We start from the raw sequence: 24969 nt of genomic DNA, 5'->3' as shown, positions 1-24969 counted from the left end.
TTCTAAAACATTTCAAAGATAAAATTACATAAGGTTAGAACTACTTTTTACTCAAATTTTGAAATTTGATATGCTTGTATTTACTCAATAACTTCAAAGCCGCTCACAGTTCATAACAGAATCAAAGTAAAAAGTATATACGATATATATTCTATGCAGTAAAGTTCACCATAAATATAAATTTATAATTCTCTGACAGTCAAGGATAACAATTACTAACTAAACATTCAAAGAGGAAGTCTTATTTTCTTGCACAAGAGTATAGGTAAACCATGTAATAAAATATTAATGAATGTTTACTGTAGCGTATATTACATTCCATTACTAATAAAAGAATATTGAATTTAATTGCATTTTTAAGTATGAATTTTGCACAAGTTTTATCTTACAAACAGCAAACATGGAGGTGTGTTATAAGCATCTAAATTACCAATTTCTCCCTGAAGTCCTGAAATTTTTTCCTTCAACCTAACTAGCTCTTCATTCATTTCTTCTTTTTCTGTAGACATCTGTTTCAACTGTTGATTAAGTTCCGAAATAGTTCGTTCATAATCGGCCATTTCTAAATCAAGTAAACTGTGAGCATTTTTCTTGGCTTCCTGAAACAAATTGAAAGTTTTAAATTAAAATAATTTCAATACACTTAAGTAGAAGAATCAGGGAATGCAACTACAGTACATATGAAAATGATAAATTACTGATTTTGCTATTTATACTTTACTAGTTCACTGAGACTTGCTATGGATAGCAACAAAAGATGAGCAAAATGCATACCTAATTCATGATCATGAATTCATAAGTAACCTAATCAAATATTTTAAGTCAAGCTGAAGAGAACTTACTGAAACTAGTTTATTACAATGAGCATGAATGATGTTTTATTCCACAGCCATGTTTGCTTGTGCAAATAGCTGAAAGAACAAAACAAGTAAAAACAAGACATTCTGAAGACTTCATGAATTTTAGGAAAAATGCTTTGTAAGTTATAATTGTCAAACATAACTAGAAATGTTAAAGCACCAATAACAAGATATTTTAGTATTTTTCTGATTTCAATGCAGTGTACGTGTAAGTAAGCATAATAACCGACAAAAACTATCCTTAAATTTACTGGTTGCAAAAAGAAAGTGCAATAATTCAAGCCAAAATGGATTGGAACACTAAATAAAGCAAACACATCTCTTTACATGTTAGTTGTATTTTATCAAATATACTATAAATAAGCATGAACGTTGAAACAAATGTCCCCCCCTCTTTTAGCTGCCTTGCATTGGTTGTCCTAATGTACAGTAATGCTTCACACTTAGCCTGTGTCAAATACGAAAAATATGAAACAGTAGCTAATGGCTTTCAGTTGCCTAAACTGCATAGATGACAGCAGTTTGTAATAAATATGTATTCTGTAAGTTTGAGCTTACAAACCATAGAACAGGGACTAAGTTAACCTAAAAATAAGAAACACTGTAAAGTTAGTAATGAAACAAGTAACACAAATATTTATTTTTATACAGTACTCAATTCAGAATTTCTTTTTCTAAATATAAACCCTATTGCTACTTCACAAGTGTTAATATGCAAACTGGCATATAAACTATCTAATAAAGAACACCTTAGGTATGCAAAAATGTTGCAGCCAAAAATGGATTGTGTGTGAATGAAATCAAACTTGATGATCAAATTCATACCTACACTTTAGTACTGATATGAATTTTTTAGCAAATAATCATTCATTGGATAGCCATGCCACACCTTTTTCTTCAACTTAGGGAATGATGGTGGGTAAAACAAAATATGCAGCATACCAACCTAACAAATAACTATTTGCTGTAAATGCCTTATCAGAGATAAAATTCAAAATATACAGCACAATTAACTACTGAATAATAATTTGCTGTAAAATTCTTATCAATGTTATTAGTGTAGGTGTCAGTTTGGTTGTCAATTTTGATTTAATTCTTTCAAGTCACACACTCAGTCCCCTTTTACATGGCTGCATCTTTTTTCACACCTAAGGTGTTTTTCATTAGATGTCAAGACTTTTTGTCATTACACCAACAAACCTAAGCAGGTGAGAAAGTAACACTTGACAGTAAACCACATCAGCTTTATGACTGCAACCAATTTTTTCAGAACAGAACTTTACTATACAAAAAACAATCAGATTCTTTAAAATACATAGTGGTAGTATTTCCTTTCTTAAACAGTGTTAATAGCTTCTTTTATAGTAATGTGATGTAACTTAGATTGGCATTTCTCGTCATCACCCCCATGTAATTGGTACACCTATATCAAGTATTATTACTTATGCTAATTGCTTAAGATAATATTTTATAAAAGTCAGCAGTAAGTAATCAATAACAACCATTCACCAATACAACCCTTTTGAAAACTTCAGCTAAAAACTCCTAATCTAGTTTGCTTGGCCAAACCAATACTTGTGTATCTGCACATCCTTTCACCTTATAGTTTTAATGTTATAAATTAGCAGTCTTTAATCAGAATGCCAAAAACTAAAAACTGTCCACTTTTACTCTTAGGTGAAACTGCAGTGAAAATGTTAAACCAATAAGTCATGTGACTTTTTGCATATGTGTGCACAAATATTTTCATTAAATATGAGCAGTTTTTATTAAATAGCATTGCACATGTGGCTTATATCTACACCAAATAAGGCTCCTAACACTAGGTGTAGAAGATCTATCAGTGTACCAAATTGGAAAAGAAAAAGAAATCCATAAATGTAGCATGTTTCTCCATCATAAAGTTTCTATACTTTTGGTGCAAAGAACAAAAATAAATAGGAAGAAAATCAAAACTGAGGATGTTATATCTCAAGTGTTTCTTAATGTGTTGCCTTGAAATTTCGTATCTGAAATAAAAGTCCAGTAGAGCGCATCCATTAGAAATATGTAACAGTGTGGATTACTACAGTCCATGACACAAGAAATGAAATCACTCCTGTCAATAACACACAGCATGTCCTGTAGCACATTGTTCTGGCCATATGATGCACTATTGTGTCTAGATATCAAGAGAAAAATAGCATGCTATAAAGCTTTCAATGTCAAATGTGTGAAATAATTTTTTCAAGCACTGTGCAAAAATTTAGAGTAAATATATTAAAGTGTTTTAAAAAAGTGCAACTTGATCTTTTTTAACATACATTTTCATCATTTAAATTTCCATGTGAAATGGTTACATGTAGGTAAAAAGCTACAATGTAAATATACTTTTCTAATGCAATAAAAAGTTTAATAGACTGATTATCCAGTCCAAATATATATAATTAAGTTATTTAAAAAGGTCAGATTATGTTGTACAATCTTCAAGAAACAAGGAAATAAACCATGATAAAGGATGTAAACTGTTTAATGATGAAACTTGTGCAACATTTTGAAGAAGTAATTAATATTTCTGAAACTGCTTGATGAACTTCTAAACAGCATAGGATTTGTACATTATACCTTTCATTAATCATTAGGCTTAGATGATTGTATAGCTTGCTGAACATGAACAGCAGTTACATACATATTTTAAAAATTTTTCACTTTTTGTGAAAAAAATGCAAAATATTTTATCTTTTTTGGCACATTACAGTACCAGCTTTTGATAACTTAAATTTTACTATAGATTAATATACTGTAGCTTGGTATGTAAATTTACCTTAAGCTCCTCTTCAAGTTTTTCCATTTTTATTTTACAAAGTTCCTTTTGAGTTTCCAATTGTTTTTCCAAAGTGTTGATTCTTTCTTCTTGTTTTTTAAAGTCACACTTTGTTGTTTCATGTTTCTTCATCTCTAAATTTTTTTCTGCTTCTAAAACAACTATTCTTTCCTCTAGATTTGTCTTGCTTTGCTCCAAAACCTAAATACCATACACAATTGCTAATGTCACTCTGTAAATAATTATTCCTAATACCACGTGTAATAATACATGAATAATTAAAAAAATTCAACTGATAGGTAAATACTAGGATTTTCAAAAGTCTAATGATACAATGTACTATTTCCTACCTACAAAGCTGAACCAACTTTATTAAACAATGTTTAACATTTGACTGTAAATGTCATATAATTTCACAAGTAATGAAACTGTCACTGTTATTAAGTTATAAAATTCAAGTGAACAAAAATGTCTTTAAAACAGTGAAATGTTATGCTTTATATCTAACTTTAAGTGTAAAACGTGTTTTAAAATCTGTACCAAATTTTCACCTCCATTTTTCACCAGTTCTTTTGACACCAGATGAGTTGACTGAACAGTGTTACAAAACTCAAACCATGATCCTTTGAACTGGTGTATAGTACTAATCTTTACACTTCAAAAACTTAATATACATTTCAGAATACAGAATATAATATTTGTTTGTCTTTATAACATGCTAAGCTATAAGAATCATAAAGACACATTTTTAAAACATAATAAAAGGAAAAAAATTACAATTTGTGTAAAGTTACAAGTATAATTAGATGTATAATGTCAATTTATTTACCGATATGAATGCACTATAACTGGTGAGCAAATGCGTTTTGAAATTATTCTTAAGACAGTTAATGCAGCAGAAACGTGATCATATTATAATTGTACATATACATGATCACAAAACTTTCGACCAAGTTTCTTTCCAGCTGAAGATAGATTACTATGAGTGCAGATATTTTAGCTCCATAATTTGATTGTTAAAGATACTTTAACTTCAAAATTGTACTTCACTCTAAGAAAAGATGGTTTTATTTCACAACATATACCTATCCATATGTCATCAACTAAATGATACAAAAGCTTGAGAAGTCATCACTTACAGCCTTTAAAATGTGGAAGCTACCAGCTAGCAGATATGTAAAGACAAAATTCCTCAAATACTAATTTTGTGTATGTTTGTAGTTATTCAAGGATTCTGCATTTTGTAGGCTTCACTAACTCCCACATTTTCAATGATGCAAAAAATACCCATAAAATACAAGGAAACTTCTATGTTAATAGCTACTGTAAGTAAATCTTGCATACGAGTACAAATATTTATAAATATATACCTTTTTCTGTGCTTGAATGGCATCTGAAGTTTTTTGTATTTGATCTCTTTCAAGTCTCACATTTTCTACTTGCTCCCAAACTTTGTTCAGCTCTGTAAGTGATGAAGTTACATCTTGTTCAGCTTGTTTTAATGACTTCTTTGTTACTTCATGTTCATCTTGTAATTTATCATACTCTTCCTGCAAGCTCTAAAAATTAAATCACAATTACCTTATACATTCGTGTTTATTCGTCTCTTAGAGGAAAAACTAATACATAAAAATGTGGATTAAATAAAATAGATTAGAATATAAATAGAATACTAGATGTTGTATTGAGCTAAATAAAAATCACAATAAAAAAACAAAATTCTTAATGGTAAACACTATCAAACCCACCCAACATCTGTAGGATGATTTATCTTATTGTTAAATATTGTATAAAGCAAAAACATCCAGTGGAATCACCTTGAATTGATATTGAGATAGCCAAGTGGGGTATATCCAAGCAAAAGCATTGAGGGAAAACCTTTTGGTATACACCGGATTATGTCAAGTACAATCCATCTGAGCAGAAAACATCCAGTGGAAGTGACTTGCATAATAGACATGGTGCCACATTGTGTGGCAGCATAATGACAACAGTTCCATTCTCATCAGTTGAATATATATGGCTATGAGATTTTGTTATTGTACAAAACACACTCTCAAGGAAACCTCCATGGTCCACCACTGGGAATTGGAAGTGAGAAAACTTCTGTGCTCCACTAGGAAAAGGAGAGATATGTTGGGGGTCTAGAGGAACAACCCACCAAAGACAGTGCAATGGGTATTTGAAATTCAAAAACGCCAAAGTTATAAGACTCACAGGTCAGTACGAATGGGCAAAATTCCATGTCTGCTTTACTCATGAAGTCTATGAGTAATAAAATTAGATATGGATACACCACCAGAAAAGTGTCCAGAAGTCTTACAGAAACACCCCATCTCAACAGTAAGCATTATAAAGAACCAGAGTAAGAGCTAGTATAAAACAAATAAACATACCGGACCAGGCAACACCCACTACCAGATGAGATCCAGAAGTGCAAAAGATGCATAAGTGAAAGCAAAATGTCAACTTACCCTAGTTACAGGTGAACAGACATGTGAAGAATCACCACAGGCTGAAGAAGATACCTGAATGAAGTGGATACAGCAATAACATGGTTGTACAATCTCTTCCAAAGGGCAATAGATCCAAGCAACTTAAGACAAAGTAACATGGCATATTTGATGTTCCCACATATTAAACTGCTGATTATCTTCCATCAACAAGGTCAGAACAAGATATAGATGGATGAGTTGCTGAACCCAGCCAGTAAGGGTAACAGAAGGAAGATCACAAAAAACAAGGGGGATACCCGGATATGAAAACATGGGTAAGGGAATACCAAAAATATCCAGTTCAGGACATATAAAGGGAACAGACAGGACAAAAAAAGATGATCAGGATTAGAATAGGAATATAAATGGAAATAGAAGGGAGGGAAAGAAGAGAGAAGGCAAAACAATCCTCATGAGAAGCAGATGTCTTGGGAAAGAATGAACAACATACGAAGTACGATAAAGGGTGCAGGAAACATTAAGAGAGTAAATAACAAAATGATGATGATCACTACCAAAATAAAGAAAAAATGGGCCTTAAGAGAAAGATGGTACAATGAAAACAGAGCAATAGATTTGAAAGAACAGGTAAGGGCATGAAGGATGACACTGAGGTCCCAGCTTAGAGGTCTCCATAGACAGGGTGAACAAACAAAAGGGAAGAAACAGAAAATAAAAGAAATAACAGGGGAGGAGAAGAAGCTATGAGGAACATAGCACCATGACAACTAGAAACAGCAAACACAGACAAACCTTGATCAAATAATTAGGTAAAGAACCTGGAAAACTGAAAAAACAGAAGGATGTGAAGAACAGAATCCCTGGTCAATGGAGTACTGGTAAAAGGAAGACCAATGATGCTGATACCTGGACAATAAGGAAGGATGTATGGATTGGCTGAGCAAAGAACCTAGTAGATCCCTAAGAGGAGGCAAAGGACCTGACAAAAGCAACACATGAAAACGAAGTTTAGCAACATCTGGATGAAAGAAGTTGCTGGTGTAAAGACCTGGACAGAGGTAAAGGAAGTGGTTGCTGCTCAGTAAAGGTCAAAGCTGACAAAACCACTGGGCAGGCCAATATGGAGTAACAAGTGACTGTTAAGAGCCCTGTTGAGGAACCAAACATGGTCGGCCTCGATACTTGGGAGAAGGGTAATAGGATGATCCAAAGGATTGTAGGAAAAGTTCCACTGGTTAAAAAGCATCCGCTGAAGGGAACACACATGTCAGTCTGAGAGCTTCCAGAGAGGTCTACATTTCCAAAAGAGAAAGAACTTCTTAAGCATGAATAGAAGACGAAGTCACAGCCCAAAATAACTGCTCATTCTCTATCCAAAAACTGAAGTGGAAAAGGCTGGAACTGGCCATGATGGAAATTGAAGAGGACCCCCAAATGAATGAGATGTTGAGTAGGAGTGAGAAGAAACTTCTCCATTTTGATGAGAAATGCAACCTGAGCAGATTCCCAAATAAAGAAACAAGTATTATTGATAGATTGGGCTTAGGAAGAGACAAGCAAAAGCCAATCATCCATATAATGATAAGTCCAAAGACCTAATAAATAACTATGATGTGCACAGGCATGGACAATCCAATAGAACAAATAAGGAGTCAAGGCAAGACCAAAATGTCATGCAAAGAACTGGAATACTTCTTCCCAGTGGAAAAACAAATGATAATGACGTGACTCTTGGGTAATGGGGTTATGAAAATAAGCATAAATTATTCTGAATTTGGTTATCCAAAGACCTAGAGAAAAATTTACCAAAGTTAGAGAGGTATGATAAATCCATGGGACATCAGGGGGGTGTGCAGAAAGGTATACAGCAAAAATAGATTGATAGTAGGTCTCCAATCTCCTGTCTTTTCAATAACTATAAACAGATTGAAGTAAAAATTCAAACAAAAAGGCACTGCACATTCTACAGCACCCCAGTGAAGGAGATTGAGAACTGATTGTACTAAATAACAGGACAAGACATGATCCCAAGTAAAGGAAAAGAAATCAGAATAGAGGATAGAGAAGGAGAGAACCAAAGTTGAATGTATAAACCTCTGGCAGAACATGTAATACCCTTGAATCCATTGTAAAGGGTTTTCAGATGACAGAAGAGAGTTGTAACCTGGCCCTCACCTGCCCATGAAAAATAATGGGAAGGCCAAGGAGTAATATTGCAAATTTATCTGTATTATTATTTTCATGAAAGTGAAAAAAATATCAAAGGTTTTCTTAACTACATATCACATTCAAAATTTCAAATATTCTATTGCTTTGTACAAATACTCTCATTAGATACTTAGCAGCCTTAAAAACAGTAATTTGTCTCTGTAGTGTCTAATAAGACAAAACCTAAAATACACAATTTCTATGATAATACAAACATGAAAATAAACAAATCACATCTCTAGTTATGATCAAAATTAGACCAAATAAAATATGCAAATGTAGCTTTAAGAATGTAAAGTAGTGAATTAGAATGCCATGTTATTCTAATAAAACATTTTCTCTAACTTTCCCTTGACCTTCTAGGCACAATACTAGATTTTTCATACTTGCACACACTTTTCCTCATAATTATGCCTAATTAACACCACTTTTGATTGGTTAGTTATAAAAGGAAAACACCTTAAAACATATTTACTTCATGCTATGATACTTCAGATTTTCAAACAAAGGCACTCAACTTGTTTATAATTAATAAAATGTTGCATTTTTATTTATAAAAGGATATTTTATCTAACCTCTCATCAGATATAACAAATTAAATTATCATGAGCTATAGCAACAGTGACTAAAGTTATATTACAATGTATCAATAACTGGCATAGCTTAGCAGCCTGACTCCAGCTACATTTTTTTTCCAATTTTCAAAATTTGGGGTTAATTTTTAATCATACACAATTTTTTCCTCCTTGTTCAAATTTCCCAATCTTTCCAAATATTCAAGTATAATCTGATCCCTGTGCATTCAAACTATAGGCAAAGAAATGTTCTTTTACCTGGAAATTAAGAACAGTTTGAAGAGACTTTTCATACAGTTGTTGAGTCTCTCTTGTCAAATTTTCTACTTTCTTTTGATGTGCGTCTCTCTCTTCAGTAACTCCAGTCAACTAAATTTTAATACAGAGAGACATAAGTATTATTAATACTATTAACATATTATAGATGTAACTACATACACTGTACTTAAATTACATGGCAAATAAAAATTCAATTTTTCAACACCTGGATATATATCTTGATGTGGATAAAAAAGTCATTCCAGTTTGTTTGATTTTTTTTAAATTTTGTGCAAAGCTACATTAGGGTTATTTGTACTTGCTGTCCTTAAGTTAGCAATGTAAGACTAGATGGAAATCACCAAGTCATCAACACCCACTGTCAGATCACATCATTATGCCCCTATGGCTGAAAGGGCAAGCATGGTTAGTGTAACAGGGATTTGAGCCCACAACACTCAGATTAAGAGTCAAATGCCCTAACCACCTGACCATGTCAGGCATCCAAGAAAGGAGTGAGTTGTTTTGGTTAAACAAAATAAAGATATTTGTTACTATTTTTGAGGTGTAAGTTAGTGGACCAAAACCAAGACCATGAAAGCTCACATGGAGAAGTTAACTTGTAAATGTAAAGTAAAATGATGTCATAATATTTGAAATAATCTTGATGTGGTTATGAATATGATGGTTTAAGTATAACACCCAAGTTAAACAATGGATCCAGGTCAAATGAGAGAAGAACTTATTTGAAGATATCCCACTCAATCTGACGTACCAGCTGAATCAGAGATTTATCAATTGATTATTGCTTTGATAGTGAAATATAAAATTAACAAATAGAATTGTTATTATCAAACATGGGAATTGAAATCATATACAAGAAATCATTAGTTGCAATATTTTGTGAAACTAATACCACAATGCTGAAGTTGGAGCAGATGCATGATGCATTACAAGATGATTTCCATAGCACTTCTCAAAAATATGAAAAATGGTATCACCATAGTTTAAACCATACATATTTAATTATGACATATTTTATACTTAGTTATTATTCCTTCCATTTTAGAAGTTGTGCAGAACTCTATTTGTCAACATCTATCAAATTATCTCTAAATTACCAGTTTCTAGAATGACCTCCCTGTTGACCTTCTGATGCTCAATAATGAAGAAAGCTGGACTGGTCCATGTGTTAGGTATTAAATGAAATGTGAGTTTCCAATAAAAAATAATAATCATGTTCAACATGTACAGTATTTTATATTATTTTAAAAGTCTGTGTTCTACACTAAAAATACAGTTCTTTATATACACACACCCGTGCGCAATACTCTCTTCTTAAACAAATGCAATAAAACATATGCATTGTTGTAAATCACAAGCTTCACAATACACTCTTACCCTCTTTTTAGTCTCTTCTAGTTCCTTCTTGACTTTCATAGCTACAGCCTTAAACTTTGCCATCTTATCTTCTGTTTCCTTTAAACGTTGACATAGTTCTACACTTTTCTCTGTGCTTTGATTTCCTGTATTCTCTTGTGATAAATTAGGGGGTAGTTTTTAATAAATTAAGTTCTTCTAGTAACTTACATTTCTCTGTCTCAACTCCAATGAGATCATGATTTACTTTTTCCAGTTGACTATTTAAAGTTTTGACCTCATCTTCCAGCTCTTCTAAAACATGAAACATATCCATTTTCTCTTTACTGTATTTTTCAGAAAGATCTATCTGTTGCTGTAATTGCATGTATAAATGAGTTTTTTCTTCCTCCCAAGCTTGGTTGCAAGTGTCTTGCAATTTATTACTAAGTTGCTGTAAATCTGCTTTTTCCTCCTCTAGAGACTTCATCTTTGCTTCTTCAGCCTCTAGCTTCAGCTTTAAGCTCTCAATTTCTTTTTCTTCATTGTTTTCTAAGTAATTTTCTATCTGTACTTCTTTGTCTTTTGTAACTTTCACCATGTTTACTTTGGCTTCTAATTCTGATTTTGCAACATTCACCTTTTCTAAGTTCTGCTGTACTTCTACCAAATTAATTGTTAACTGTTCAATTTCTTCCTTCAACTGTTCTATCTGCTGAAGGCTACTCAATTTCTCCTGTCTTAAGTCTTCCTTCTCATGCAAAACACATTCCAATTCTTTCACTTTATGCTCTAAGTTTTCATTTAAGCTGCTAATGTGCATTTCAAGATGCCAGTTTGTGTTTTTTAATTCCTGAAGATTCTTGGTCAAATCATTTATTTTTTCCCTAAAATGAAGACAATCCTTGTGTTCTTCAAGTTGACTACTCAGATTTTGATTTCTCTTTAACAGTTCAATACATTGCTCCTTAGATTCTTTTAACTCTTTGTCTTTGTTTCTTATCCATTCTTCAGAAATTTCCAATTTATGTACAGCTAAGATCAGATCTTGGTCTTTTTCTTCTAACTGTTTGTTTATGTTATATAAAAGGTCTTTTTTTTCTGTCAATAACTGGTTTAGCTTGGTTTCTTTTTGTTTTGATTCATCAAGGTCATTTTCCAAATCTTTCAACATTTTTCTGCATTCTTCAAGCTGTACTGTCATACTTTGCTTGGCATCTAATGTCTGTACTTTTGAGTCACTCGTAAGCAATGTTGAATCTTTTACAATTTCATTGACATTTAATTCACTGTCATGCTCAATAATATTTAACTTTTTTTTTATTTCATCATAAACTCTGCAAAGGTCTTCATATTTATTTTCTAACTTCTCTTTTTCTTCAATGAGGTTATTTTTCTCCTCAAGTAAAATGTCACATCTTTCTTTGTGCATAATTAACTGATTCTGAATCTCTTTTTTCTCAATAGTTAACTCTTCAGCATTATTACAGTTTATCTGAATAGCTTTTTTCATAAAATCCAATCTACTTAATTCTATTTCAAACATATCCTTTTCTGATTCATCAGGTTGTTCACTTCCTCGTAGTTCACAATTTAAATAATTTGAAAGATCTGTAAAAAAACAATTTAAACTATTCTTTATTAAAATGCCATTCTTTTCATATTCACTACAAGTTTCTTGCAGCTGAGAAAAATCAGATGAAAGTTGTTCAATTTGTTTCTCATAAGAAGCACACTGAGTGCAATGGTTACTTTCCTGCTGTGATTCATTATACAATGTTTGAAAATGTAGGCAGTTTGATTTTAGTTCATTATTCTCTCCTTTCAGCTCATCAATATATAGACTAAGCATGCCAATTTCTTTTTCTAACTCAAGTTTTTCTTTCTCTAGTTTAAAGCTTTTCTCCACTTCTCTTTCTAATGTTTTCCTTACTTCATATTCTTGATATTCTGTTTGTCCTTTCACTAAATTATTCTCTAGTTCTTCTAACTGTTTTTGAACTTTTTCAAAAGAAAGCTGAAATTCCTTCCCTCGCTTTTCTGCCGCTGTTATCTCCTTTTCTAGTTTGCTGATGTGCAAGCTATCATTCTCCAGATTGGCTTCTAAGCTCTTGATTTCAATTTTTAATTTTTCACATTCCAGTTGATATTCTTTAGCTTCATCTTCAACAAATCTCTGTAAATCTTTTACATGGTTCAGCTCCTCCACAAGATTGTGTTTTTCTTGGAAAGCAGAAGACAATGCACTTTCCAGATCTTTGATTTTCATCAAAGACTCCATCATATTAGCATTTAAATTTTTGTCAAACGTTTTAATGGAATCTAACTCAGTACGAATATTTACATTTTCCAGTCTTTGTTTTTGTACTTCTTCTTCAAAAGCCTGACAAGCTTCTGTTGAATCCTTTAGTTTTGATGTAAGACTTTCAAGTTGTTTTTGCATTTCATTAACTTTAGTAGTTTTTTCATCAAGTTCAGAAGCCATTGTTTCTTTTTCTTTTAATAATTCCACTAAACGATTCTCTAAGTTATTATTTAGCTCCTTTACACTACACAGTTCACTATTAACCATTACAAGTTCTTCCTTTTCATTTTGCACTTCATCTAATTTTAGTTTCAATGATTCACATTCAATTTGAGAAACTTCCCAACTCTTCTTACATGCAGTAATTTCAGCCTTCAAATTTTCTTTTTCACAATTAAGAGCATCAAAATCATGTTGTAAGTCATAATTTTTTTGGCAAAGTTCAGAGTTCTTCTGCTCTAAGTGAATTTTTTCTAAATGTAAAGTTTTAATATCTTCAAGATCATCTAGCTTAGGAGCTGAAGTTGTAGCATCACTATGACTATGATGAAGTGTCTTCAATGAGCTAACAGCTGCATCTCGAGCTTCAATCAGCAGACTGGACTGCTCCTTTAATTCCTGGAATAGATGTACATATAAAAAAGTGGAAGTAAACAATTTTCATATATACTTGACATTATTTTAACTATCTAATAAGTATAATGCATTCAACCACCAGTGGTCCAAAACTTCCAGTGTGCAAAAGAATGCTTGAAATTTATTGATAAAACAGTAGCATTAGCACAAATGGTAACTGTCAATGGCCCTTTGCTAATGTCTGAAGATCAACTCTGATTTTCCTAGTGAGCTTGTAAGCAAATTCTACTTTGTCAAAATTCAACTATAGTAGCTCTTAAATTTAATTTAATTTAACAAATCTTACCATCTTATACAGTAGCTCCTTTAGAAAATATAAAATAAAAATAAAAAGTAATCAAATTTATTTTTTAATTTCTTTCATCTTTCATCTGGTTAGTCTAAGATGTTAACTTAGTAAACACTTACTTTTTTGCACCACTGACTTTAATAAAGACAATGAACATAATTAACCGATTTGCCACACAGATTGGATATATCCAAATAAATAAGTACAAAATTTGGCTTTACCTCACGCCTACCAAAAAATAAAAGTTTCTCTTTACTACAACATGTGAAAATATCCCCCTGTACTTAAAACAACTACCAAACCTGCATGTATGCTGACATCTATGTTTTGAAACCTGGATGTTTATATGCATCACTACAAAATTGACAACTTTGAAGAAATACACAAAATCTATATAAAGACAGTGAAAGAGTTAAAGGAAATAACCATGATATAAGTGCATACGTTTTCAATCACCTACCATTTTCTTTATCAATATCATCTATTTGTCAAAACTCACAATCTTTTTAAGTTATACCTAACCCTTAATTAATGTGTAGTTTACCTGATATAGTCATCCACAATGCAAAGATATTTCACTTTTGTTTTTACCATGACAAACTTTCTTTGGATCAGAATAATGAAGTTTATCTGAATGACAAATGGGTCTCGAGAATTTATGTATGACTTATCTTAACAAAAAAAAATGTTTTACTATTACCAAGTGCACATGAAGCAAAATTTAACAGCATGTTGGCACAGGAATATCACAGGATATAAATGTAAGTTACATTTACAAATGTAAATAATTAATTATGCAGAATATAATCACAGTATGTATTTACTGGGAATGATTTGTTCAACTTACTTGATTTTCTTCTTGAAGTTTAACTATTTCACTTTGTAAGCATTGGCATGTTGCTGTCAGTGTATCCAGCTTCATATTCAGGCATTCCACTTGCTCCTTTGAACTAGCACAAAACTTTCTTATCACTTCATTCTCAGACTGAAGTTGTAACAAGTTACTCTCAAGTTTATGCTTCTCTTCTACAGCTTCTATGAGCTTTTCTTTCAAATTCTGGAATAAATGCACTCTCATAATCTTCTGTCTACATAACTCAAATAACAGAAAATATAAAATTTAAAAAATAGTACTTTTTTTTGATGGAATATAAAATTTTCAGGTCTGTATGCTAAACTGCTAACAATTATATATGTTAGCAAACCATATAACAACTTTATAAGATTAATAACAGATACTCAATTACCTAAACAATCACTCAGAATTTCAACAACTACAAAAAAATGAAACAAAATTAAGAACAAAATGAAAATAGTTTGGTTTGTTTTGAAACTTGTGCAAAGCTACTTCAGAGTTACAGGTGCTAGCTATTCCTAGTTTAGTATTGATAGACTAAAGTAAAACACCTAATCAACACCACTCATCAACAACTTTTGAGATACTAATTTACAGAAAATAGTGGAATTGACTGTCACATTATAAACTAATATCCTTATCATTTCAGCTGTGGGGATTTGAACCTGTGACCCATATATTGCAAAGCAAGTGCCCTAGCCACCAGGTCATGCCAGAACAAATGAAAAGAGAATAATGGAACTACTTTCGCACGAATGTTTAAACATTCTTGTGCATAGTTTGAACTGAAATATTTAAAGTAAGAATCCTCAAAACTAGAAAAGACAAAAAAGAAGCCCAACCATCATACTTTTATTACTTAAAAGTTTTTTTTAATAGTAAATTTCATAAAAGAACAATAAATTTTTTCTGAAAATACTACATGTTAAATTTTTCTTCACATATTCCTTTTCATGAAAAACTGCTTTTGACAGTACATAGCCATTACCTCTAAGCTGACCTTCTCATAAATAATGCAGGAAATATGCTAAAAATTGAAGTTCCTTGGCAAACACAAGTAACTCTATAAAAACACTTAAATATCTTATTATATTAGTCACTCAACCGATACAGAAATTAACAAAGCAATTTCCTTAATCCTTAAAGAAAAGGCTAATACCAGTCCTTCAAAAACAATGCAAGTAAGTTAGTTGGGATGCAACTATATCATTCTTACATAATAGCACAGGCAGGAATTAACATACAGTGACATAAACAACTACACAATCACAAATGAATTGATCCTATCTTTTTTAACATTTTACTACACTATGTAACTGTTATCAGGAATTTCAAGAGCCATTCCAGACTCCCAGAGTCAAAAACATCATTTGACCCCACTTTCATTCTATATTAACTTTTGATGACTTTTCATGAAAGAAATTTTGGTAACAAATTTCTTCATGAATTCATGAAGTAGCCATTTTAATGCATTAAGTAGTATGCATTTCTACTGAGCCTTGGAATATCTCATTACTGGGTCCCTCAACAGACCCCAGTACCCAAGACAGCTGCCCCTTGTTAACCCTGGCTGTGCTGTGGTGTAGAGATGATACAAATGCCATCCCTAGCATCTTATTTACATTATTTTTGAAAGCCTTTTGGACCTCTACTATAAACACTTATAATGATCACTGCTTTTCATTGTTCCTACCTGTTAATGAGCATAAATAAAACTTGAATGTTTATGATAGCACGTGAAAAAAAAGGTTGCATATCTTCACAAATCTACAGGATAATTTGTTATAATATTTAAGAATGAAAGAATCAACCCTATACATGAAGTCTTATTGGTTTGCAAAAGATCATGTTTCATTGATTGATTGATTTAGTGTTTTATGGCACAAAGCAGCTATTCTATCTGCACCAAATGTCTAGTAAAAACGTAAAAATAAATTAAATGTAGTAAAATACATAAAAGGAAATGAAGGTAAAACAAAACATCATTGAAAAACAGAAAAAGCATAAAACCAATGTTGACACATAGTCTACAATGTTAAGAGATAAAGCAGAGTAAGAGAAGTTGTAAAGGACTTTCTCTAGCAAAGTGGTAATGATCAATACTTGCCAGGAAGACTAACAGGTAAGTACAAGAACCACTGTCAGTCACCTGAAGTTGGCCTTTCCAATCCTGGTTCCAGGTTATGTTGTCATAACAGCCATTATCAAAAGGTAAAATAAGAAAAGTGTTAAAAGACATGTAGCAAAATCGTAATAAAAATTAGCCAAATGTCCTGTAAAAAGATAAAAGTAAAGTAAATGTAGTAAAATTCATAAAAGAAACAAAGGTAAAAACAAAACAGCAATTAAAAACAGAAAATAGCATAAAACCAATGTTGATATCCAGTCTACAAAGTTGTAAAGGACTTCTTGTAGCACAATTGTAGTGATCATAACCCGCCAGGAAGACTAACAGATAAGTACAAGAACCACCGTCAGTCAACTAAAGTTGGTCTTTCCAGTCCTGGTTCCGAGTTATGTGTCATTATGGCCAGTACCGAAAGGTAAAGTAATAAAAGTGTCAAAAGACATGCAGCAAAATTGTAATAACAACTCGCCAAGATGACTAATGAGTAGTTCAAACGAATAGTTCAAACAGCCTCGTTAGTCACCTGAAGCTGGCCTTTCCAGTCCTGGTGTTGAGTTATTTAATGTTCTGGCCATTTTCCAATGTCAAATTGAACTAGAGAGATTGAGACTCTGAAAAGGAAACCACAATTAAAAAGGTGTAATGAATAAATATCAAACACTTAAATGAGGTTAAAAAGATTAATGGCCATTAAAAAACTAAAAACTTTAATCAAGGTGGACAGTGTCACCATCACCCATAACACTGCCCAACGTTACAGACAAACCCTGGGACAGAACATGTTTAAAATAGTGCCGTTGTTGAGAGTCGTAACGATGGCAAGAAAGTAAAATATGGCTTACAGTGAGTTGAGTATTACACAAACTACACACTGGTGCATCAGTTCCAGATAAAAGAAAACGATGAGTTAAAAAACTGTGACCAATGCGTAGTCTAGTTAGAACAACTTCCTCCTTCTGAACCTTACAGAAGCTAGACAACCAAAGTCCAATATAGGGTTTTATTTGAAAAAGCTTGTTGTTACGTTGCTCACTCCAAGTGGACTGCCACTTGGCATGGAGCCAAGCCTTGAATACAGGACCATAGTCCATGTACGGAATAAGTAAAGTGGTGATAGTGTCAGAGCAGATAGATTTAGCTGCTGTGTTTGCAAGCGCATTCCCGAGAATACCAACGTCGCCTGGTATCCAGAAAAACTGGATAGAAGTAGATGTTGTTAATAAGAAATGGGCCAGTCGGTTTTGAATATCAGCAAGAACAGGGTGTGAGCCAATGTGAAATGATTTCAAGGCCAGCAAAGAACTAAGCGAGTCAGTATAAATAGTGCAGTCGTAGTACTGCTCAGCTTCAATATGATCCAGGGCAAGAGATATGGCATACAGTTCAGCAGTGAACACAGAAGCTGTAGAGGGGATTCTGCATGCAACCACCAAACAGCAACAAACCATGGCAGAGCCCACAGAATTACCTGATTTGGAACCATCCGTATAAATTGGAATGGAATGATTGTTCGAAAGATGTTCAGAAAATAAAAGACGGTACTTCCAATCAGGAGTATCTGCCTTTTTCAGATGACTTAAAGAAAAGTCACATTTGGGGGCTGTAATAAGCCATGGGGGGATGGGCTGACCAGTGGATTCTGCAATGTTATCCAAGAACAGACCCAATTCATCCAATTGCACCTGGATGCAAAGGCCAAAAGGAGCAATAGCAGATCATCTGTTCTGTAAAATTAGGCCCACTGAGGAAGGAAAAAACATCCCCAGGTGGGATGCTTTGGTAAGGAACAAAGTTTCGAAGAATACAGTAAAGACAGTTGCAAACGGCAAAGGTGCAGAGAAGGTTCATGAGATTCCACGTATAAGCTCTGAACTGGGGAGGTGCGGAAAGCCCCAGTGCAGAGTTGAAGTCCTTGATGATGGATTGGGTCCAGCATCTTTAAGGCTGAGGGTCTGGCAGAGCCATAGACCATTGATCCATAGTCAAGTTTTGAATGAATAAGAGCACGATAGATGCTCAACATAGATCATCAATCTGCTCCCCAATTGGTGGTAGAGGACACGGAGGATTTTCAGTGCTATTGTACATTTGGCCAGTAGCTGCTTAATGTGTGGTATAAAGGTCAGCTTACGATCAAAGATAAGCCCCAAGAACTTGGTCTCAGGGACCACTGGCAGCGAAACTTCACCGATACAGAGTTCAGGATCAGGGTTGTTGGTGGCAAAAGTGCATGCAAACAGTTTTAAAGAGAGAAAACTTAAAGCTGTTAGCCATAGTCCACTTCAGTACACAATTGAAGGCAGTTTGTAGTTGCCGCTCAACATATCTCATGTTCGACAACTGACATGAGATGTAAAAGTCGTCAACATAGAGCCCATTTGCAACAGTGAGAGGGAGTTGTTCAGTGATGGCATTTATCTTTACACTGAAAAGTGTGACACTCAAAACACAGCCCTGAGGGACCCCAAGTTCCTGTACAAAAGAACGGGAAAGTGTCGAACCCACACGAACTTGGAATCTCTTGTCCATTAAAAATTTTTTAATAAACATGGGTAAATGGCCACGTAACCCATATATATGGAGGTCTCGCAAAATGCCATACCTCCATGTTGTGTAATAAGCCTTCTCAATGTCAGAGAATATTGACACAAGATGTTGGCATTTGAGAAAGGCTTCTCTGATTGATGTTTCAAGTCAAATTCGATGTTCCGTGGTGGAGTGCTGTCATCGGAACCCACACTGGGTGGGCAAGAGGAGGTTGTTTGATTCCAGGAGCCAAACAAAACGAGCATTAACCATCCTCTCTAAGGTCTTACAGAGACAGCTCGTCAAAGCAATTGGACAGTAGTTTGAAGGAATCTTGGGATCTTTCCCGGTTTATAGAAAGGTAAGATAATAGCCTGGTGCCAGGCATCAAGAAAAACATTCTCCTGCCAGATCTGGTTAAAACAATTAGAAGAATATCAAGAGAAGCAGGAGAGAGATAGCACAAAATGTCATAGTGTACATTATCAGGTCCAACAGATGTACTGCCAGACCGATGAAGGGCCATTTTCAGTTCCACCAGTGTAATGGGACAATTATAGTCAAAGAGACAGTCAGTTCGAAAGGAAAGAGGTAAATGTTCTGCCTGAGTCTTAATGGCCAAGAAGGTGAAGGAACAAGCAGAAGTGCTAGATACCCAGCAAAAGCTTTCACCTAGAGTATTGGCGATTCTCCTGACATCAGCTACCTCTTGGCCATCACAGTAAGATGGAGAGGGGGACAGAATTGTAGTTCCCACTGACCTTTTGAATCCTGTTCCATATGACCTTAGAACTGGTAGTAGAAGATATGGTAGTTGTGAACTTAATCCAAGATTCCATTTGGCTTTGACGTCTTACCCACCTAACATGTGCACGGGCCCATTGGAAAGCGATGCGATTTGAAAATGTGTGGATATCTACGGAATGTATCCCAGGCCCGTTTTTGAGCCTTCCATGCCAAGTGGCAAGTAGGATTCCACCACGGACGAGGATATCATGGAAAACGTGTCGAGGTTTTAGGAATACACTGAGCAGCTGCTTGTATAATACAGTCAGTTACGCTGCCACACAGTCTTCTATTGATAGCTGATTCATGATGGCAGGATCAAGTTCTACGAGAGCAGTGAAAGTGGACCAGTCTGCTTGATCCAGCTTCCACCGGGGCACAGGGTAGGGTGGCATCGACCACAGCCAGTGTCTCTCAAAAGTATAGGAAAATGATCACTGCCTAGCAGATTATTGTCAACCCTCCATGAAAAATGGGAAAATAATGAAGGGGAGCAAACCAAGAGATGAATAGTGGTAAAGGACTGACTAGGTGTATGAAAATAAGTGGAAGAACCAGAATTGAAAAGAGAAAGATTGTGATCAGAGAGCATACGCTCTACAAAGTGACCCCTCATATCAATAGCAGCACTTCCCCAGAGGGGATGATGTCCATTAAAGTCCCACAGGATAAGAAAGGGAAACGGCAACTGTTCAACGAGAGCATCAAGGTCTGATTGATCATAGTCTCTCCAGGGGACAGGTAGAGAGAACAAACAGTGATGGTATGACCCAAGGAAACACGGATGACTACAGCCTCCAAGGGTGTGTTGAGTGACAAAGACATGGTGGGCACATGCTGATCAACCAATAGTGCCACCCCTCCATGTACTCATCCATCACACAGCCTGTTACTTCTGTACAGAGAAAACTGCCGAATGGTGACTGTATCAGCAGGTTTTAGAAATGTTTCTTGTAAGGAAAGACATACAGGATGATAGGAAGCAATCAGTGTTTTGATATCATCCAGATTAGAATGTAAACCTTGACAGTTCCATTGTATCAAGGTGGCCATTTTTAATGACGGGTTGGCGAAGTGGCTGGAGAACCCTTCTGTTTACGACCACGTCTTTTTTCCTTACTGTCCTTATTCGGAGGAGGTCTATCGGCCTCTATGGATCCTGCCCTAAGTCGATTGGGCAGGTCTTTGTTGTTGGAAGGAAATTCCAGTGACTGAGGACGCAAACGAATGATTGTTTTGCATCGTGGGGTGGGAGAAAAAGATGTATCAGAAGAAATGCCTGTATTTGAAACCGAAGGATGTGGATCTTGAGGTTTGTTGGAATGTATGGAAAAAACAAAGATGGGTGTAGAAGTTGATTCATCAACCTTTTTAACCATGGAGGTCAAAAGGCTTTTCATTTGTTTTGAAAATGATTCTCTGGGAGGCACAGAGAGATCTGTCTGCACTCCTGCTGCAGTTGTGGAACGAAGTGCAGCAGCACATGTCTGAGGCGGACAGCAATTTCCGAGCCTCAAGATAACTAATGTTATGAGTCGTTTTCAAACGCTACATCTCTTTTTCCTCCAACCATTTTGGGCAAGAACGAAAGTAGGAAGGGTGGGAACCATTGCAGTTGACACAATGTGGGTCCGTGTGACACTCATAGGCATCTTGATCCTTGCCACCACATGTCAGGGAACCACGACAGGACATCTTTGAGTGGCCGAACCTCTAACATTGGAAACATGTTACCCTGCAAATTCGATAACCTGCCTTGAGGGTGGCAGGTGCACGTGATGATGTAAATGTCAAAACGAGGATATCTGTCGGCAGTGTAACTCCATCTTTGCGAGTGGAAATGCACCTCACTGCAGAAACTCCTTGAGTGGAGAGACCAGCAAGAATCTCTGACTCTGGGATTATTCTTCAAATCCCTCTCAACAATAACTCCTCGTGATGAATTCAAGGGGTAACCTCAATAGGTACATCCCCAATTGCCTTTGAATTCAAGAGGAGTTCACTGTGTTGGGATGTGGATGTTTCAACCAATATATCTTCAGATTGAACCTTCTTTACTGTCTTTGGAGAGCCAGCAAGTCCCTCTAGTCCCTTCTGAATAAGCAAGGGAGACATTTGCCCTAAAGGTTTTTCTGAAAGAGAATGTAATATAAGAAAATGGGGTACAGGTGTTTCAGATGTTGAAGATTGCTGCTCAGAGTCTTCAAGACGTGGTTGTTTACCTATTGACTGTTTTTTCACTAATTTATTTTAAAATCTTGTTGGAGGATCCATAGAAAAAAAGAAAAATTTCGATACCCACTGACCCCACCCACCATGGAGCCCTACGAGGAAACGCACTACAATGTCATGCAAGGACATTACAGCAACGCCAGGGTTTCGTGAGTACTATACCCAAACACCAGCATCAGACATAATGTCTATAACACCTGTTGAGAACTTCCAACACTGGTACTTGGTTGACTCTAGCCCAAGTGGACCAGCCGACTGACCCAAGGGGGCCACCCAAAGGCTGCCCGTCTACAGGAATTCAAGGCCAAAATGGTGCGTTAGGGTTGGACCCCTCAACCACCAGGATCCTCTCCTCCCCTTCATGGGTCGCCATGCATGGCAAACACGTGGGTGGATGTTTAGATCCCAAAGGAGGTAAACTGAAAGAACAGAACCTTCCCTGGGAGGTCCCCTCACCACGTACAGGAATCCACACCAAGGGGATCATGTTTCAATAGAATTAAAATGTATAGGTTCTATTAAATATACAGATATTGGAATTTTATTCTTAAAAATACGCTGCAAATAGACAGAGCAACATCTTTTATCGTTTAAAAAAAATAGCCAAAACACATTATTTTCACCTTGGTATCTGTTGAACAATAAATAAATACAAAGTAAATACTCAGTATTTAAAAACCATCCTTCATTTTACATTTTCTACATTTACTCAGTGTTGCTTATATTACTTAAGTATTTAATAATGTGCATGTCTACACATGCATGATAGCAGATATGTAAAATGCAACAAATTAGAATTCAAACAGCAGTTTCCCAGCATACTTACAACACTTCTGATATTGTAGTAGTCTAAACCTTTAAGATCTTATCTATTTTTCATTTACTAATACATAAGTCACTTTAGCTCTTTCAGCATAGAACTGGTCATTGTGACTGACCTTGTAATCATTTTGTGCTTTTCATAGTTTTCATACCATAAATCTTACATTAGTAAGCCTATTTTAATGAAGTTTTGCATATTATAAGTAAACATTATAAGCCTTTCTTATGTACAAATTTTCAGTTTTTATTAATTTTCAGGTTTCTTTAGTAATGTTTTTCTCTTGCCTTTTTGAACATTGACTATCTAACAGGAAAAACAATTTTGATTTTAAGATTAAAATTACTTTCTGCATTACAAAATTTTTATTTCACAAGCAAAATATTTATAACCAAAAACTCAATTTTTTTTGTTTTAGAAAAAAAACATTATAATTTATTTGCTATTTTGACTGGTGTATCTCTGTAAGGGTTGTGTGAACCTGATCGAGCTTGCAACCATAATAAAAAAAATTAAGAAATACATGTAAATTATGCTTTATTTCATTCTAGAATGACTACAAATTATAACACAGACATAAATGTTTAGAAAAATGGCTTAAATCTCATAACATTATACATTTATGTATATTTATATTTATTAAACTGGCCATTTAGCCATGCCTTGCTGATATTACACGTTACCACATCAAAAAATATAAAACTGACTTGGCTTCATCGTGTTTTAATGAACTGGTATTTTGTAAAATATAGTCAAATTTCTGTTATTATACATTATATATGTATAAACATTGTTACATTTTACAAACAAGTTCTTAAACCATAGAAAAGTAAATAAAGCAGTTTAGCAAACATTTTTATCTTCTGGTTATGAACTTTGTGCTAATTTTTGCCTGTTATAGGTTGCTAAGCCTTATCAAATTTCACATGTGAAGGATGTGAAACAAAATTTTATTTCAGGTTTTATGTACACATTTTAAAATAACCAAAAATCATAAATTACTATTATCAATACCAGAGAATTCCACAATAATTTATCAATCTTAATGACTAAACTGCATTTGGGTCTAAAAAAAATATGAAATTTCGAGCACACTAACCCAGTAAAGAGGTAATAACCATAATGTTACACATAGCTTATTTCAATCTTCACATATATAAAACGTTACCACCAAACATCATAATAACATTCTGGTAACATTATCTCCACTCAGCAAACAAAACATTTTCATAACATTCTTTACAAATTGTATATTTGTTTTAAATAACATCAAGAAAACATTTTGCATGATGTTATTTGAATATTTTTCTAGGACATTTTAGAAACGTTTTTAAAACATTTTTAGAATACTTTATATTGCAGTACATTTCAACTTCTTGATGTTTATATGATTTGGTCTAACTAAAGCACTTCAAAACCAACATGTATTGAAAAACATTTGGCTTGTAAACTTTTCAATTAATTTGGCATATTAAACATACATATACAACTCCATTGTCATCTGTTTGTACATACTTAACAAATAAATAAATATGACAATGGATAACTTGTAGAAATTCTATATCAGGATGACTGTATCTTATATATAACACATGCTGCTGGAAAATCTATAATATTACATTTCTACTGCTGAAAATATAAAATAAATGGATGATAAATCTTTGACACCTCAATTTCCCACCTGGTAACAATATGCTCTCCCTCCCTTTCCCCAAGCCCATTCACACATCATGAGAAGCCAACTAATTACAGCCACACTGTAGAATTTGTAGAGCTGATATCAGGCACAGCCCACCAAAATTTAGTACACCAGCAAAAGTGTGATATTCAGATAACATAGCTGAAATATTGTATGTCTCCATTAATTACTGG

General features: G+C 34.2%; 1 protein-coding gene across 1 annotated transcript in view; it reads right to left on the bottom strand.

The window, feature by feature from the left end:
• LOC143236625 (uncharacterized) overlaps positions 1 to 24969 on the bottom strand; it is a 78862-nt gene that overhangs the window by 42070 nt on the left and 11823 nt on the right. The window contains 7 exon segments of the mRNA XM_076474961.1: positions 431 to 599; positions 3664 to 3864; positions 5034 to 5222; positions 9161 to 9271; positions 10562 to 10711; positions 10713 to 13442; positions 14597 to 14806. Of these exon segments, the coding sequence (XP_076331076.1) occupies positions 431 to 599; positions 3664 to 3864; positions 5034 to 5222; positions 9161 to 9271; positions 10562 to 10711; positions 10713 to 13442; positions 14597 to 14806 (3760 nt within the window).

Source organism: Tachypleus tridentatus, chromosome 13, assembly GCF_004210375.1.
Source record: "Tachypleus tridentatus isolate NWPU-2018 chromosome 13, ASM421037v1, whole genome shotgun sequence".
Taxonomy (NCBI): Eukaryota; Metazoa; Arthropoda; class Merostomata; order Xiphosura; family Limulidae; genus Tachypleus; species Tachypleus tridentatus.
This window is presented reverse-complemented; position numbering and strand designations above follow the sequence as displayed.